At 31.1% G+C, this 18,995-nt stretch overlaps 2 protein-coding genes across 13 annotated transcripts; both read right to left on the bottom strand.

Annotated features, from left to right (window-relative positions):
• Positions 1 to 3,473: 3,473 nt before the first annotated feature.
• On the bottom strand, positions 3,474 to 8,471 carry LOC124845135 (pectin acetylesterase 8-like). The gene is made up of 13 exons (XM_047322187.2): positions 8,311 to 8,471; positions 7,274 to 7,395; positions 7,095 to 7,177; positions 6,125 to 6,254; positions 5,966 to 6,045; positions 5,776 to 5,862; positions 5,571 to 5,695; positions 5,409 to 5,469; positions 5,214 to 5,267; positions 5,060 to 5,137; positions 4,468 to 4,573; positions 4,031 to 4,176; positions 3,474 to 3,951 (listed from the first exon to the last, which is right to left on the bottom strand). Exons 2-13 carry the CDS (start codon positions 7,392 to 7,394, stop codon positions 3,823 to 3,825), a joined length of 1,200 nt encoding a protein of 399 aa, XP_047178143.2. The 5' UTR covers position 7,395; positions 8,311 to 8,471; the 3' UTR covers positions 3,474 to 3,822.
• A 4,226-nt stretch (positions 8,472 to 12,697) lies between these two features.
• LOC124845133 (Tetratricopeptide repeat (TPR)-like superfamily protein) lies at positions 12,698 to 18,191 on the bottom strand. Of its 12 annotated transcripts, none has more exons than XM_088104513.1 (5): positions 15,041 to 18,191; positions 13,697 to 13,818; positions 13,481 to 13,594; positions 12,912 to 13,025; positions 12,698 to 12,801 (listed from the first exon to the last, which is right to left on the bottom strand). In XM_088104513.1, the coding sequence occupies exon 1, from the start codon at positions 17,779 to 17,781 to the stop codon at positions 15,253 to 15,255; it is 2,529 nt and encodes an 842-aa protein (XP_087960639.1). In that variant the 5' UTR covers positions 17,782 to 18,191; the 3' UTR covers positions 12,698 to 12,801; positions 12,912 to 13,025; positions 13,481 to 13,594; positions 13,697 to 13,818; positions 15,041 to 15,252. The 12 variants fall into 12 exon arrangements, with proteins under 12 accessions (XP_087960639.1, XP_087960635.1, XP_087960633.1 ...); XM_088104509.1 differs by having other exon boundaries at positions 13,385 to 13,594; XM_088104507.1 differs by having other exon boundaries at positions 12,894 to 13,025; positions 13,385 to 13,594.
• Between the last annotated feature and the right edge of the window lie 804 nt (positions 18,192 to 18,995).

An 18,995-nucleotide genomic window follows, 5' to 3' on the forward strand; every position in this document is an offset into this window, starting at 1 on the left:
GTAGTGATGTATTTGGATGAGGGGAATCTAGCTTTGAAATGTTTGATTGGCATTGATTTGGTTGAAATGATTGGTGAGTGCGTTTTGCGTCGGATAGGATCTTCAATTTCGTGTATCCCTTTTTTTCTTAGGTTTGTGAAAGGCTGGACCATGGTTAGTGCTTGGTCACTAAGAAGGCTATTTGAGTTATTCTAAAACACCAACTTCTTTCATCATTGAAGATCACCCATCCATTATTTTCAAATCAAAGATAAACCCCATTATGGCTCCATACATATCCAACACTCAAAATTAAAATTTTCCTTCTAAGGAAAAAACATTATTTAACCTCCAATCATTTATGCAAGAATGGAATCAAATTCAAAGCTTTTCCTATGATAATGTGTGTATAAATATGAAGTTAGAAGTTGATAGTTTGATTTTAGCACCTTCTAAAAATATTATTTTTTCATGGATTCTAAAATTCAAAATGAGAGTTGAAAGGAAATAAAATTTAATAAAAATTAAATCATAATAAATAAATACATGATACCTCTATATAAGTTATACATGACATTTCTTTCTATTATAAAATTTATTAACAATAGAATCGATATCAAACTTTTCAGTAATCATTCTTTCAATGCAGGTAATCAAACAATCAATTAGAAATTCATCTTTTATATTATTTATAAGTCTACTTTTCACATCATAACTGAAAAAGATCTCTAAGTGGTAACAGTTGAAACAAAAATCAAATCAAATGATCCATCAAGAAATAAGTCATTTTTTCTTGTTTTCACCAATTCTTGACTTATCTCATAAATTATTGATAAATTTCTCATTTTAGAATGAAATGGAACAAGTTCATAATGTTGAGCTTGTATTCTAAGATGTAACTTTTCCAATTCTATAAAATCATCAAGATAAAGCTTGATTGCCAATTCACAAATTTTCTCCATATTGAATGATTTGTAAAGACCTTTTAGATCTAAAGCTACACTCAAAGTAAGTAACTCCATCATATTATCATAAAATCTACTATTAAGTTCATTTAATTAGGTATTAATCAAGTGTAGCAATGAACTAATTAATACAATAATAATGTTCAAGTGTAATGTTATCAACATTTTTCGAGCTTGATCTCTTCTAGAAATATATAAGGTAGTCATCTCAGGTACATTGATTTCATGTTTCTTACAAAATTATATGACGTCCTTGAAAATACTTTGTTTCCCTCATTCTTTAAATCAAAGTTTTTGTTATGAAAATCAAAGATATTGCATTTAATATATCTTGATTCTTATATTGCAAAACATGACAAAATTAATGGGTAATTACCAATATATCTTTCAGAAAAAAATAAGTTCAAAATACGAGAGAATATCATAAGCAATATTAGCATCATCACATAAGAAATATTTACCTTCTTTTGTAGCTTTTTGAAAAACTTCACAAGTCGTCTCGTACATGCATATTAAGCTTTTCAAACTGAATTCAAATGAGATCTTCATCAACCAGCTCTTCGTAAAGTGCTTATTTGATTAAGTCCACTACCAATTTGATGGTTGCTTGGACAATTTGTAATTGATGATGTCTCTTACTATAAATTGTTACAATATTTACCAATATCAAATTTGAGAAACATTGATGAACATTGTTCACTTTGTTTTAATATATATATATATATATATATATATATATATATATATATATATATATATTAAGGGGAATAAAATCCATGACGTTCCTGTATATCTGTCCTAGTTTCCAAGTAAATAGTTTTCAATATTTGAAACATTTTAAATTTATTATAAATTAATTATGACACAACATTTAATTTAATTATCCTGATTTTAATATATATATATATATATATATATATATATATATATATTTTTTAGAAATGGATTAATTATGTTTTTGGTTTCACCGTTATTTTAATATTTAATCATATAAAGTATTTATAATAAGAAATGCATGAATAGAGTTATTTTTATCCAACGATGTTAACTATATTTTCGTGAAAGAAAACTTATAAATTACATGTAATGTAATTTGTCATTTATTACATCAAAAAACAATTTTTGTGAGCATGTTATATTGATATTTTTCATGTGACACTTTATCTTTTTCTTTTTCTAAACAATCTTCTCTCTTACGAGAAACTTATTTGTAGTACTTACATTTAGATTATAGACAAGTCATTGTATCATAATTGTATTTGATATTTGAGTGATCAAATCACTTTACACAAGACAATCCGATAATTACATTTAAATAAGGTTTTATCGCCTTATTTTTTGTGCGCTTAACGTCCAGTAGTCTTGTATTTATTTATAACACCACTATCATAGATAGTTCTGTAAAATATTTTACGAAAGATACATTAAAATATATCTAATAATATGATATAAACTTGATAAAAATATTATCATATAAAACAAGTTATGTATGTTATAATCAAATCATTAAAAGTGTTCTAGTCTTATCAAAACTAAAATAAATTATTAAAATTAAATTATTCAACTCTAACTAACCAGAGATGTTGTTACAATTATTATTTTATACCTAAATATTGTAGAATTTATTTATATTCTCAATAAAAACATGTTTCTCAAAATTATTCTTCAATGTTTCTAGGATTTTCTTTTTTAAAGTTTGGCATATTTAGAAGTTATTAACAACTTAGTTCAGAAGTTGTTAACATTTATCACTATCAAAAGTTATGTGTCTGAACATATTGTACGTTGAATTTTTAATTTAATTTAACTTTTAATTTTGATTATTTTTAAGTATAATTTTTAATTAAATTAGATTTATCTATTAGCTCAATTATTTTCACCACCATCTTAAACCATTATCTTTTTATCTTTGCTAATATATTTGATTTTCATGATTTCTTTTATCTTTCAATTTATTACTTTTATGTATATTTTTAAATTACATTTCAATATATTATTCAAAAATATGCTTTGAAAGTGGAGCCAGCCATTGAAGTATTCAAGATTTATCATTTGAATCAGTGATTAAACCAATAAACAGATAAAATACTACATTAAATTATACTGAAATAAAATTTGAGAAATATGGTACTACAATCTAATAATACTAAAAATTATCAGTAAATTATTATGGCTTTTGGTTCAACACGATACTCCGAAAATAATAAGTTTTTTTTGAAAACAGAAGGATGAATATTTAATTTTTATTTTTATGGAAAACAATTTCAAAGATAACCTCTAAATAATAATTTAAAAAAGAACTTATAACCATTGTGAAACAATTTTTGTTTGATTTGTCGTTGACTGTTTTACAGATCTAATAGCCCAAATGAACTAGACGAAGATTCACTGAGTTTGGGCCGTTTCTTTCCCATCCTATCAAATTTCTTCCTACACTCCATCATTTATCATTCCAAACGGAATGAGGCGAAAACATTTTACTCAGGAACAAACGTCCCTGATTTTCTGCTATAACAGACCGATATGGTATAGCTCTTACAACAGGAATATATAAATATTTAATTGTAATACACTTTTACTTATTAAAAATATTTATTTACTCTAAAATTTAATAGTACAAACAGGATTTAGATAACATGTGCAATTTGAATAGGATTTCATACCTAGCTATCCACAACAGTTTAAGCAAGATGAAAGAGTCACTCTCCATAATGATAGAATTTTGTGGTTGCATGGTGACATTTACCATCCTTTTATCAGGGTGCATACGCTTACATTGGAAGCTTCTAAATCATCAAACACATCTTCTTGAGAAGAATCACCGACAACTATTATATGATAGTTTGTAGTGATAATTCACATACTACTTATTTGAAATCTATACGTCTGGACGCTCATTCTGATCAAAAATACGATTGTGGCAAGTGGGGTTGCAAGGGTAGGCACAATCTATCTGCTTAAATGGCTTTCGATCATAATACCAGTCTCCAACTGCCTTCGCAATTGTCTGCAAATTGTTCAGCAAATATGTCAGAAATTTTGATGCACACATATTTTAGAAAGGAAGTTTTGATGCAGTTTCTTACTGTGCTGCCTAACACAGGAGAGTCATTTCTCAACCATGTCTCTTGTGTTCCAGTTTGGCAGTGAGCATAGCAACCATCTATGAAATGCCCTTTTGATGGAGAGTTCCCAACAGCACCAAATGCCCTCAGGAAATCAGTCCTGAATACTGAAATCATGCATCAAATGAGATCATAAGCTGTTATAGAATGTGGGAATGTGAAAAAACCCTTAGGGCCCTAGAACCCATCAATGAAATGGTAGAAGATGAATATGGCACACGTGATTATGGTCGTGCTTTGGTTTTGACAAATGATTCATGTCAAGTATAGTGTATATAGCAGCAGGGTAAAGTTTAGACAGCTTTAGGATGCTCATTAGAAGCCTAGAAAAAAAATCCTAGAGTTTTGGTATCAGTGAATTTCAGTGTGACTTGTTACTAAGATCCGAAGATGTTCACCTTGCATTACACTGAGTTGATTTGATGAGCATTTTTTTATATCAAGCTTGCATTCACGCCAGGTGCCATGGGGATCTGCAGCACCTGGTGCCAAAATGTTTTTGATCTGAATCAAAGCAATATGTTAGGGATCAGAGAAAATATTATATCATCACTTATTAATAGCAATATGGTGGTGGCAAACATTAACTTTATGATGAGATCAGTTATTAAGCACCTCCTTGGAGGGGAAATATGATTCAGAATTCAATCATCTGTCATTAAAATGTTCTCATTGGAAAACAAGATGTTCATAGTGGTATATAGTATTCTAAGATAAAAATCAAGTGTAGAAAAACCTTGGCTCAGTTTGTGACAGCCGAATTTTCACTAGAGTTAATTAAGCAATCATTTGTTTTCACTGGGAATGTTAAGCAAAATTAATCACATTGTTTTGTATAAATCCTCAGATATGAATTTTGTGAGATAACTGACAGAACTGGCACCAATTGATCAATGAATATAAACATAGTGTTAGTTTTAAGTGGGAACAATACATAACACCATTTCAGAATTAAAATGATTTTTTTTTCTCGAAAGAGAATAATCTGACCTGCCATGAATCATAAGCTGCATTTACGAAGAAGATTGGCGTACTGATTTGTGATACCACATTTTGTGGGAAAAAGCACTACATATTATTCAGAAGAAGTATTAGTACACCAAAGAAGTCACATAGGTAAAAGTATTGGAATTCACAAACTTACCAGCCCTGGTCTGAGTCTTGAAGTGCAGGATGCAGGCAAATTCTTAGCTGAGCCCTAAAATAAAGAAGATAAAGAATGTCAGTCTCCATTGGAGAAAGCTTCAGAAAGTTTCTTGTAAACAGAAAGAGTGAAAACATTAATATCATATGCTTGTGAGATGGTACAGGGAGAAATAATGAGAGAAAGAACAAGTACATGTGTTTGGACAACTTGATTGTAGAACTCTTCAATGCGCTGTGCGCCAGAGACATCCTTTCTGTTGCACAAACAAAAACATATTGAATCATTACATGACTTAACAAAGTCCAAAAGAATTCAGGTGAAAAAGATAAGCAGAAAGTAAATAAATAAGCTTACACATTGATAAAATAACCAGCATCTGCAAGGCATTTCACTTTAGTCGTTCCTGGTAGTAGTGATTTGAATCGATCACAGTTTAAAATTGCAGCCAACCCTCCAGCAGAACATCCAGAGATAATTGCCTAAAGTTACAAATTTCAACTAGTGAATTAAAAATTATTCAAGATGAAGACAAAAGTAGGTAACCATCAATGTACCATACATTTTGAGCATTTTTCATTCCTTTTGCTAGTAAATCATCAACAACAGCAGCAAAAACCCTTGCTCCTCTGAAGTGCAAATTGGTTGCCTGATTTGCAAAATAATATTATAAAACCTCAGCAGAAATAAAATTAATTAATATTTTCATAAAAATTTACAGTACAATATTCCTTTGAACTTGTAAAACTTACTCGATCAACAGCTTCAACATCACCAGTAAATGATGACCCATCACAATACCTAACCTTGATTCTGTTCCAATCGTAGAAATCTGGAAACATATAACAATTTTAGGGATAGATTCATGAGAAAAACAGTCAAAACACTGTTTATTAATTTGTAGACGTTACCTGGATTGAACTTTTTACTGTTACTAAAAAATCCAGAAAAGGAAAGTTGGGTATCCATTTTTTTAGACGAGCCTAATCGAGTGTCCCTACGAGAAAGGCAAGAAGTAACGTTGTTGCACCATCCTCCTCCCTAAAAGAAATTGAATTAAAGATCATCAACAAAAATAGAGAACTTTCCACATTTCATACTAGAATAGGTTTTACCAAAAAGGACAACCTAGTTAACCAGTGTTGGTATGTCTATACAACGTTACAAGGTCAACAATCAAATAATTTTGAAATGACTTTTAAGCTAGTTATTACAAAAATCAACATATTTAACAAAACACGGTCTTTAATGATTGGGTAAGAGTGTGAAAACTAAGAAGTGCACACGAACTAAATTCTATGGTTATTATCTAAAGTCAATCTGTCTTTCACTCCTCCTCAACCTAAATACTTGATTCCCTATAATTTCAATAACCAAATTTGAGACTTAAGAATTGAAATATATGACTCTAAGTTTCAAGGTATATATTATTACATTTCTTGGAACATTTTGACCAAAAATAACTTTCATATTGGCTATTGGGTGTGGTTTTCAAAATGATAGTGATATAAATAAAAAGTGGGAGTAACAATGGAAGTTAATTGTTGACACACAAAAGTACCCATCCCCTCAACATTGAATTAAAATCAAAGCAAAACATGGGAATTTTTTTAAGATAAACTAATACCAATAACAAAAATGTCATATTCTCCCATGCCCATTTATGTGGGAATAACTTGATAAACCTTGGCAAAAACACAACCCGTATAAAAAATTACAAATGCACCTTCTGAGCCAGTTTTCAGTTTAACAAATCAATATTTGTACACGTACTTAGAAAACATAATGGAACATACTCAAAGTTTAAATTAAAATGAATTTTTTTCCGAGTTGGTAAAAGACTCTCATAATATTGAAGCCATCTTGCTGAAGGAAACATACCTCAAAGTGAACAATCCAGTTGTTAATCCCTGCTCCAGATCCCTTATGGAAGTGGTAAGCTGGTGGACTCCCATCCAAACAAACTGCACAAGATTTCAAACATCAATTTCAAACCTGCTATGAACAATCCTAAAAAAATGGTGGCCAAGGAGATGAAGATCATAGCAGAAATTTCTCACCAGCTCCTTTTGCCACTGCATTTTCAACAAAAGTGATTCCCACAGGAACCCCTTCTGCCTTTAGTAATAGTACCACACATATCAGAACACTTAACCATTGGCCCTTTTTACTCGTCTCCATTCTGTACCAATCAAACAAATAGAAAACAATAAACTTATGAATAAAAAAGAGAAATTGCACCTTGGAAGTATCAATAGGGTGTGTTAATTATTTAACATAACATAAAGAAACAATATGTCGCACAAAAGTAAAACAAGCGTCATCATATTAAACTCTCACACAAAACCAAGGACAACTTTTTATCATTTTTCTATCCTCTCATCGCATCACTTGTGCATTCAGGTCACCAACAAATGATCAACTCCTCTAATTTCCCGAAAATAATCAACCAATAAGTTTGATTTTACATACATGAAATGAAAAAAGCCAGAGGAAATTCTTGAGTTGAGCATGAGAACTGGCCAAAAGACACCTTTTGATGTTGTTTTGATAGAGTTTTCAGGCTTAAATTCTTGCACCGACAGAAATGCAGATTAAAAGACACGAAGAAACATGCAGAGAACATAGGAAAAAACATGCATAGTTAAGTCAGAAGAATCTGATCTACAAATAAATTACAATATATTATTATTAGCACCGTTGTTGCAAAAAGAAGATGAAACATTTTAAATCCATTGAACAATCCAAGAATCACCAAAGAACTTCATCTGTTAGGCGTCAGAAAGCTTAATCAATTCAACAAAGCAGCCTAGAAAAACGAAATATCAGATATTACCCACTCCAATACCCCCATTAGTACCTATAGCGGAAAATCCACAAACCAGTATTTCCCTATTTGAATATCACACCAGAAACAGATAATGGTTCACATCCCAACACTTCCTGGATCAGCAACTCTCCATCATGGATAAAGGTAACAACTTTTCCAGCATTCGAAATGCCCATAATAGAAACTTCCCACCCCACAAACTACCGATGAGAAATGGTGAAAAAAATAGCATGAAAAACAAAGAAGGAAAAAAACAGTGAGCAATACCTTAAATAGTAAGTGAAAGGTAGTCGAAGAAAATGGTGGCCTGTAAAATGCTTCAGCTAACAACAAGACTTCAGAGGAAGATAGGTGTGGTGTTGATGCACTTGAAACTTGCAAGAACACAATCTTATATAAAGATTATTTTGTTTTCTTTTTATTTTCCTAGGAAAAACATTTTGCTTTAAATTGAATGGTTATGTTAACGCGTAGCACCTATGAAATGTATCTTGAGAGGGAAAGAATAGACTGAAAATAGATAAAGACATAAAAAAGGCAGTGAAGTGATAATGAGTAAAAGAATTATGTTTTTATTTAACAAATTTAACTTAACGAAGGCTTTTTTTCGAACGTAAATTACTAAATTATGATAACCTTTCTCATACTATGTTGAGGTAAGAATAAGGAAGAGAGTAGGTCCAGTGTCAAATGATTTTAAATATGTATTATAGTAATTAATTATGAATTTTGAACAAATGGTGTTTGATTAGTTTTTTCTTTTAAGAATAACAACACCAATATTTTTTACTTAAAAAAAACTATACTAATAATGTCTGCTGGAATATATACATTTTACGTGACTTTTTTTAATAGAATATAACTTTATAGAAAATTATTAAATATTTTAAAAAGTGTAAATATTTTAGCATTTCTATACACTCTCACTTTTTCAAATTTTGCAACTTTTACACACAAATGTATTTTTTTCAATTTCAATCCAATAACAATAACCCTTGATACTATTTTTCACGAAATTTGACTCTTTTAGAACATGTAAAATATGCTTTAAAATAACAATTTTCAAACAAAACTAATAGCTAAGGTTGCAATAATCTAAATTTGACTACACATATATTTAATTTATCGAAATCAGTTCCGACCATGGACTTCCTAACTAAATGGGAAGATTTAAGACACCTAATAAGAGGGAGTTAATTTTTTTAAGCTTTAAGAAAATATATACATAAATCCTTATCCTTAGTTTATGTATATATTTTGCAATTAATCTAAATTGATATTTGATTGTTAAGTCTACATTGATAAAGCCCTATATTAATTAGGTTTATCTTTTGAAATATAAAATAAATGTATAAATTGGATTTATCCTTCTAAGAAAAACATTGATGAAAAAGAAAGAAAAGAAAAAGAAAGTGAAGATAAGAATTATTAAATGCATAATTATTATTTAGGTATGACAGAACGTCAACATTTATGACCATTGTTCTGATTAAGAAAACGGTGAATCTATGGTTTGAGGAACGTTGGTTGGGGCTACACCTGGAACGCGCACATGTCGGTGATTATTTTTTATTTCGGACCCACCAAAATACAATCTCATACTGTTCGCGCTTTGACATGCATGCATGTTTGACATGTTTGACATGTTTGACATGTTTGACGCTGATGTCTGTCCATAATTTTTCGCTTAATTACTTTTTTATTATTTATTTTGTTCAATTAGTCTAACTTTTTTTATGTTAAAATTAATATAATTAATTTATAAATTATCATTATTACCATCATAAATTTTCCATATTTATTCATTAAAAAAAATTCTGTTGAATAAATTGTGATTTTAATCTGAATCCAATTAACAAATAACATGTTACAGGACAAAGGCATGCATGCAGAATCTCTCACTTCAAAGCTGTCATCCAATAAAGCAAATCAAATTCGGTTCCGTATGGTCCTGTTCGGAAACAGACCCACATGCTACCAAAAGTCTTTCTTCCACTTTCTATAAAGAAAAAACCTATGAATTTGTGTTTTACAATATTTAACTAAATATGTAACTGTATTCAGAATCCGCATAAGTTTCCTTTTTGGTTCTTACTTAGATTAAAGAGAAGGTTGAGTAGTTGGAACAAAGAGAAAAAAAGAGTAGAAATTAAAATTATTTGGATTAAGAGCAAAATAATAGAAATGATTCGAAAGATTATAAAATAACTTCGTCGATATGGTATATTTTTCATTTATTTATGTATTTTATTATAAAAAAACGTAACTATTAAAATAATAATTAACTGTCTAAAATATGCAATTATTACCTTTTACAATGTAGAGTACTTCGCAAATCTTCATATTACTGCATAAATGTCTAAATCGTAAAATTCTTATGGGTTTGTGATTTTTTACGTTTTAAATACTAGATTTCTACATCTAATGCTCAGAAAGAAACAGGGTTTTTTTTTTAAATTGGAAAATAAAGGTTAAAAGAAAAAGAAGATGCGCAATACAATAGAAAGAAAGATATTGGGGATGACAAAAATTTCAATTTATGAGTAAAATTTGTGACATATATTAAACAGATATTTTTAATAAATATTGGTATATAATGAGTAGAAGTACTAAATTATTTATTTGTTGATGAAAACTATATATAAATATTATAATATTTGACTTGCAGATAAACGTTATCAATCAGTATTATTAGTAAATTTTATTTTGATATCTTTATACATTCAAGTTATCAAAATAATCATAAAAGTATTGATAAAACTGATAAAACAATTATTTTTATTTAAAAAATAATTATTTAAAGGATAAAAATAGAAAATAAATTGTAGATTAAAATGAAAATTTCACTATTTTAAATTTCATTAAATTTTAAATTTGATTAATTGGTTTTTAAATTCTTTTATGTATTTTTTTTAAAGTTTTATATAATTATATATTTAAATTTTGAGATATTTGTTTTATTAATTTAAAATTTTAGTAAACTTTAATATTTATTTTTTTTAATAATTTGATTAGACAGAATTTAAATATGTTAAAGTTTTATATAATTTTTATTTTTTATGTTTGAGATATTTTTTATAGTTTGATTAATAAATAAAATTTTATTTTCTTTTTACTTTTTTAAGGTTTTCTCTCTAAACCTTTTATGTAAATATTTCCTATTTCAATTTTTTTGAAATAATTTGGTTATTAAATTTTATACATATTATTTATTTATTATATACATAGGAATATTTTTAAAAAATGTAGTATTTTTATATATAAGAAAAATTATTACAATATAAATTTGTTTATATAAAATAAAATAAATAAATTCATAATAAAAATTGAAAAATTTGAAGTTGTATGTCTTAATTACGACTTTAAATTTTTAAATTTTTAAATTTTTTATATTTTAAATTATTTATTTTATTTGAGATAAGAAAAGAAGTTTGTCAAATCATTATACAATTTTAATATTACGATTATCAGAAATTGTCAACAATATTTACTATTGAAGTAAAATTGAACTCAAATTAAAGTTACTAATTATATGTACGACTTTATTTAAAATTGAAGTTATCAATTATATATAAAATTTTACTTAAGGTGAAATCATTAAATATATATACAATTTTATTTAAGGTTAAATTCGTCAATCATATATATGACTTTACTTAATAATGATCATTAACTAAGTTTAATTTCGTTAAAATCGTCAAATCTAAATATAACTTCAATATTACTAAAAAAGCATGCATGCATTTTATGATTTCCTAATGTTATCACGATGTAACTTAACCCTTCCAGTAATTAATTAAAAATGTAGATATGTGAATTAAAAAAAAATTAACCTACGAAAAATTAGCCAAGTTTGTTGGGTGTTGCTTCCTGCCCCTAACCACATTTCTTCATCCATCCCATCAAAAAAAGCTACCGAATTTTTTTTTCTCAATAAGGAGGGTGATTACTGTAAAAAAGAATTAGGAAAATAAATTCCGGAAATGTTGGGGTGCAGAAAGAAAAAGATGGGGGTGTAAGAAACAATTCCCAACAGGTTTCGTTGAAAAGAGGAGTTAAAACTACTGAAGTTAGATTTTAGAATTCACCCAAGAAGTTTTGAAATCAAGAAGCTGTGATTCTTGAAAGTTAATACATTTATTTTTTAAAAAATTTAGATGAAATAACACAATTTCATTGAATTTTTTATATTAATTGCAAAATGTTTTAAAAAAAATTGAAGATTTGAAAACTAAAAAAATTATAAACGAAGCATATCTTTATTTTATCTAAGTGATTTCTTTTCGCGTTTTACTCATCCAAATTATATGAGATAAGTTTTACCGGAAATAAGACTTAAAATCTTCAAATTAGGTTTTGGAATAATGCAGAAAGCTTTTTAGATAGAAAAGATAGAAGATTTGCAAGTTTAAAACATGGGTGTAAATAATGGTCATAATAAAATATTAATATATTAATATTTCATAATAAAATATCTTTTAGATTATTTTCCTCCCCTATTAATTAAATTCAACACCACATTTCCACAGGATAAGAATTTTAAAATAATTAAAAATATAATATTTTATTAATGTGTAAGAAGTTTTACAATTAAAGTTATATGAATAACAATCGATATTTTAATTACTTAAGGATAAAAACGTTAAAAACAATATTCAAGATTACCCTCGGTTTTTCTTTTTATTTCTATTGGTTCTTTTTGTCTTCTTCCAGAATTCTTCCGGCCTTATTCAGAAAGGGCCTCAGACGGGGAACCATCTGATAACGAATATGATAAGTTAATGAAGTGGAACCAAAAGGCCATTTGCCAAGTTAAATTGATAAATTTAATACTTAAAAACTCTATCTACCAGAGCCTGAGTCGTCACCTCCAAATTGTAAGTTTGCTAGCCACCAATCATCAAAATCATATGTTCCTTAAATGCAGGGGCATCTTGAAGCTTCCAAATCCACCCAGTTATCTTGCCACCAACAACACGTACCTGAAGAAATTAATATGAATTCATAAGTACATCAGATCAAATACATAGAAATTGCACAAATAGAACGAAAAATTCGGAAGGAGGAAAAGAAAACCCTCACATTCAAGCTAGAAAGTGTCTCCACTTGTCCTGTATAAACTTCAAATATAGTTTATGCATTATTCCAGTAGTCTTTTTTCTAAATCATGTCCCCCCTGCCCTAAGTATGGCAATATCATTCGGTGGATATGAATTCCTGTTCGTTGAATTTCTTATTATTTTCTTTTTGTAATTTATGGGGTAGTTGGTGATGGTGGTTGGGAAAACAAACTAAATAAAATCATGGTTAAAATTAAAAGAGCAAATAAAACTATAGTTACCATTTCCCAGATTGAACATTTTTCTCTAGCTGTAACGATATATCTATCTGACATGTCATGCTCGTCATTGCCATGCTGAGGGTCAAGTAAATATACCATGTTTACTATTGAAGATTCCCTGCCTGCTTTCCTTCAAGTCTTCTATTTGTCTCCAATACCCCTGAGGTTTGCCATCCGGACAATGCCTTGAGATATATGACAGGTTCAGAGCTGAAGGTAAATATAATGATATACACCAAATGCTCATAACTCAGATTGGACATACATACATACATACATATGAATGAAACTATCCAATTAAAGGGCACTCACCAGACCAGCAAACGGAAAAGATGGATAAGATATCGATTTGACCATTTGGCTATATCAATCCTCTTGTTCCCATCATATTAGGGTAAGTCTGCCACTGGCACGAGTGGATTGCCACATATCACCTGAAACATGGATAAGCAGAAGCTAAATCCCTGCGCTATGACATTTGCTCAATCACCATCAAATAAAAGTCACATATTAAAAATGCCTTAGTATGTAAAATTAAGTAAATGTTATGCAATATCACTATGTAGTATTGTGTTAAACATTTTTTTGGATGAAAGAAATGTTATTAAAGAATAAAGGGAGAAAGGACACCCGAAGAAGGATATCTTATCCTCCAAAACTGAAAAATCACAATACCTGTAGTCTAGAGAGCCAGAAGATAGCAAAAATGCAATAAAGCTCATAAAATTATAACCCGCTTGGAACCGGCTATGAACAGAATACTGCGGAACCCATAAACACAATGTATCTTATAGCTGATTGAATAGCAGAGGTCTACACTTTTAAATGTTTACATTCTGCCTTTGTATCTCATAATCACGAGAATCTGCTCCAGAGTGGGACACGCCAATCGCAAGCCACAAATTCCAAACAAATTGTTCGAACAAAAGTAATCAATTTACATTGTAAGACATTATTTTCAACCTTTTCTGAACTAGTTTTTGAAATTGGAAGAAAAATGTGAAAATAAACATACCATAAAACAGGAGTCCAAAGTTGAAATCATTCCATCAGGTATCACAGAGAACCAAACACAATCATGTAAATAATAAAAATTGCTCTGGCAAAATAGTAATATTACTGTTATATTTATCAATGCACCAATCGATCTTTAACACTAAGAAAAATATACAAGATGGACAATGTAGAAATGGTTCTAACATCTAGAGAACGTGATGGTGGACATAATTAAAACCACTAATGTGGAACCAAGAATGCTTGGATTTAACAGAAAAGCACACATTAATTGCTCTAATCAACCAACAGTGAAATCACGCCTATCAAAGGGAACCTAAAGAAGTATTTATAACCCCAGGATGGTCAAAATCCTCAAACCCTAATCTAACACTATTTCACTAAAATCAATAATTTGACAAAAATAAGATATTATCCAAAAAGTATCTCAGAATAAATCATATTCATTCGGCATCAATAACTCCAAATGGAAATACTTGCCTATGGAGCACATGCTTAAAACATCCATCTTCTAATAATACTATTATCAAATAATTGTTTAAAAAATCAAATTAGATCAAATAAAAAAAGGAAAAATAAAATTAAAAAATAAAATTTAAAAAAAAAATTTAAAGAAAAAAAAAATTATCTTAAATGACTAACCTCTAAAATGCATGACTCCTTTTTTAACTACGAAGCCAAGTTCTTGCATGCTGCTTTAGTTGTTGCTAGTCCTTCACGCATCTAGATATCAAGCATATGAAACTTCATCTTACAAATAGCTAGCGTTTTAGAATCAAACTAAACAATGACAGGCTTAACCATATACGCCCTAGCATCAACTAAGCATCAAAAAAGTTTGAGAAGTTTCCTCATCATTTTTTATTGATAACTACTGTATGTGGATGCAACCTGTGAACCAATGTGTCATAAGTAATTTCTTCTTCCAAATGTAGTCCCGTGTTAGATATATGATCACTCTGTAAAGTAACTTCTAGCTCCCTTTCCTTGCAATATCCCTTTTGCAGTGCATTGTAAGTGATGGTATCTGGAGCTATTCCATTTCTTATCATCTGATTTAAAAGTTTTGTCGCCTCTTTCACATTTCCTAATTTACAATATCCATCAATCATAATAGTGTAAGTAATTTTATTAGGTTGTATACCGTTTGAAGACATTTCCATTAATATATTCCCCACTTTGTCCATCTGACCTAACTTACAGTAACCACCAATTAGAGCAGTATAACAAAATATATTTGGAAGCAAGCCTTCATTTCTCATTTCTTCAAAAGTTTCCTTTGCTTCATCCATACAGCCAATACAGCACATTCCATGTATTAGAGAAGAATATGTGGCACAGGTAGGAGGCATGCCCCCACTTTTCATAGCATCACACAGTTCAAAAGCTTCCTTCAGCTTCCCAACTCTACAGTAGGCTGCAATAAGTATGTTATATACAACAGAACTTAGCTCTACTTTCTCATAAACTAACTTCTTAAACAATTTCACAGCATCTTCAATCCGATCAGCCTTACAATATCCTTCCAATAAAAGTGCATGTGTATATACATTGGGAACTAGGCCATATTCTTTGGCTTCATGCAAAAGCCTATGAACGTCATCTATCTTACCCATATCAGCCAACCCTTTCATTAGGAAATTGTAGGTATATGTATCTGGTTGGAATTCTTGCTGAACCATCTTTTCCTTGAGTTGGAAAGCTAGATCAATTTTACCCCATTTACAACAACCAAAAATAAGTGAGTTGTATGAGATCCTATCCAGGACGAAACCTTTCTCAATCATTTGTTTGAGTATTTCGAAAACTTTCTCCATGCCCTCTCGTTCACAAAGTCCATGGAGAAGCGCATTTGAGGTCACCGTATTGGCAGCAAGCCCTTTACTTGCCAGCATAAACCAAAGCTCAATCGCCTCCAAATGTTTTTCACATTTACAAAGTCCGCAGACCAAGAGGGTTAGCAAGCTATCACTAGCCTTGATGTTCCTCAACAACAATTCTCTAACAATTTTTAATGCTGAATCCAACCTAGATTTTTCCAATAATTGATGAATCACATACGAACACGCATCCATGTTAACAGACAAACCACTAGACAATAGGTACCCCAATACCTGCTCAGCCTGCTCCATTTGATTGCTCCGGCAAAAACCCTGTAAAAGAGTATTAAAAGTAACAGAATTAGGCTTCATGCCCTTCAATACCATCTCATCCCTAATCCTCAATGCCTCAATCATATTCCCCTTCCTGCAGTACCCATCAATCAGTGAGTTAAACACAAACTCATTGGGAGTAAAACCCATGCTATACATTTCCACCAACATTTCACTCGCCTCCTCAAACTTCTCAAACTTCATCAAACCATTGATGAGCGCACCATAGGTCACCACACTCGGATTCACCTTGCTCCTAACCATCCTATCCTTAAACCGAAACGCCTCGTCTAACCTCCCGCTTTTGGACAACCCATCAATCACATTGTTGTAAGTAACCACATTCGGCGAAACACCAAGCTCCTCCATCTTGCGGAACAAATCCACAGCGTCCCCAACCCTCCCTCCCTTGCAAAACGCGTTAATTGCCGTGGTGAACGTGAAAACATCAGGCACAACGCCCTGACAAGTGACATCAAAAACCTCATAACTCTTGTGAAGTTCATTGGCCTTCACCAATGAGCTCAACAAAAAATTGCAAGTTTTCAAACACGGGAAAATGCTCTTCTTCGAGAACATGATAAAAATATCAAAAGCGCAACGGAAGCCGAAACTCTTGTACTGAGAGCAGAGAATGTGGAGCAACAAATCCAATTCGCCGTGTCGTTTACCCGAAACCTGATTCACCTCCAGCATCGAGGAAGCTATTTCGCGGAGCCTGTTTTCGTGGTCGTGAAACGACGTCGGAACGTGGCCGTCGATCAAACGAGTGAGCAAAAACCTGGCGCGCGGCAAAAAACCGGAAGCGAGAAGCGAGCGAAGGAGGAGGCAATAGGAGCGAAAGGTGAAGTGGAACTTAAAATGGCTAGCGGCAAAACGGAAGAAGTCGAGTGTCGTTTTGGGGTTAACGGAGTGGTGAATGGGGAAGAATAAGCGATCGAATTCGTGGGGGGACAAATTGGGCAAAATGGATTTACATTTGGAAGAATCTAGAACCCTGTTGGTTAGAATAGAAGGTAGAAGGGTGAGAGGGGCGTGGTTAGAGGTTTGCGGAGGAGTGGGGTGAGGTGGCGGAGGAGTGGGGTGAGGTGGTGGCGGGGGGGTTGGTGGAGGAGGAAGGTGGCGGGGTTGGTGGCGGAGGGCGGTGGAGGTAACCCAGGTGAGGGGGCGCGTGAATATTGGGGGAGATTTAGGAGAGGAGAACCTGGTGAAGTCCATTGCTGAGTGCATGGATTTGAGGGAAGGAAATGGAAATGGATTTTAGCGCATTTGAGGTGTGGAAGCCATTGTTTTGGTGGGTGTGAAAGTGGCACGATTGAAAGAGAGAGAAGGGTTACGTTGATGGGTTGGTTCCCTCAGGTTTGGAATTGTTATTGAACTGTTCCGTGGTCAAGGAAGAAGACGCAGCAAATTCGGCTGGCCTCTGAAGCGAGGCAACACCGTGAGTGCAAGACGAAGGGGGGGTTCAAAAACGGGCCGTCTGATTCACGATAAACCAAAACCCGGCCCAATATTAGGGTTGTCTGCTTCCAACTTTTTTCTTTTTTCTTTTTTTATTATCTATTTTAGGGGTTTGGCATTCTTGCCCACTATGTCTATTTCTTTAACTCTTTTTAAAACAAATGGTGAAGATAAATTTTACCCTATTCTAATCTCCTAAACCCCGTATGAGAAAGGAATTAAATTTGGCGAGCAAAAGTTGTATGTAGAATTGTGAACTCAGTCCAACTATGATAGGGAGGATTGCAATTTACACTGGGGAAAGTCTTATTGTTCAAATACTTAAGAGATTATGTAATGATAGATAGGTTTTAACTTATCTTAAAAATTTTATCATACAATATTAATTAGGATTTTTATAATAGGAAAATAAATAAATGAAAATATATTTATGTTATATAAATATATAACTTTTTTATTAAATTATATAAAAATAAATAAATATGTAATCTTTAACAAATTTGCTAAACAATCTCGCAAATTCTAATACTAATTAGTAGAATCAAATAAGAAAAATGACAATAAAACATAAAAAAATTAAGAATCTGAATCTTAATTTTGATATAAGCTCAAAACGTATTAGAAAAAAAATAGACTTATATGGTTAGGAAAAGAAAAACACAGTTAAGTATTTTAGTTTAATATTAATTTTGGTCTCTAGTTTCGTTAGGTATGTTTAAAGTGATCCTCCTATTTTCTAGAAATTTATACTTGTTTCTAGTTGGTCCTTTTTGCTTATGGCGTTTTTAATGAGTTGTCCAGTTATTGATTGCATGGCTAGCTCAAGTCAATTACCATTTACCTTAATAAGAGTTTTAAAAACTCCTGGCTTCCATTTTCGGGACTTCCCTTTTTCTCTAACAAACCAGCAGCGTGGGTTCCTTGTTGCGCAAGGAGACACCCTCCTCCTTCCTCTCCTCTGTTTTTGGGTTAACATCATAGGA

This window comes from Vigna umbellata, chromosome 1 (genome assembly GCF_029865625.1).
Source record: "Vigna umbellata cultivar VRB3 chromosome 1, Vumbellata_1.0, whole genome shotgun sequence".
In the NCBI taxonomy this organism is placed as follows: Eukaryota; Viridiplantae; Streptophyta; class Magnoliopsida; order Fabales; family Fabaceae; genus Vigna; species Vigna umbellata.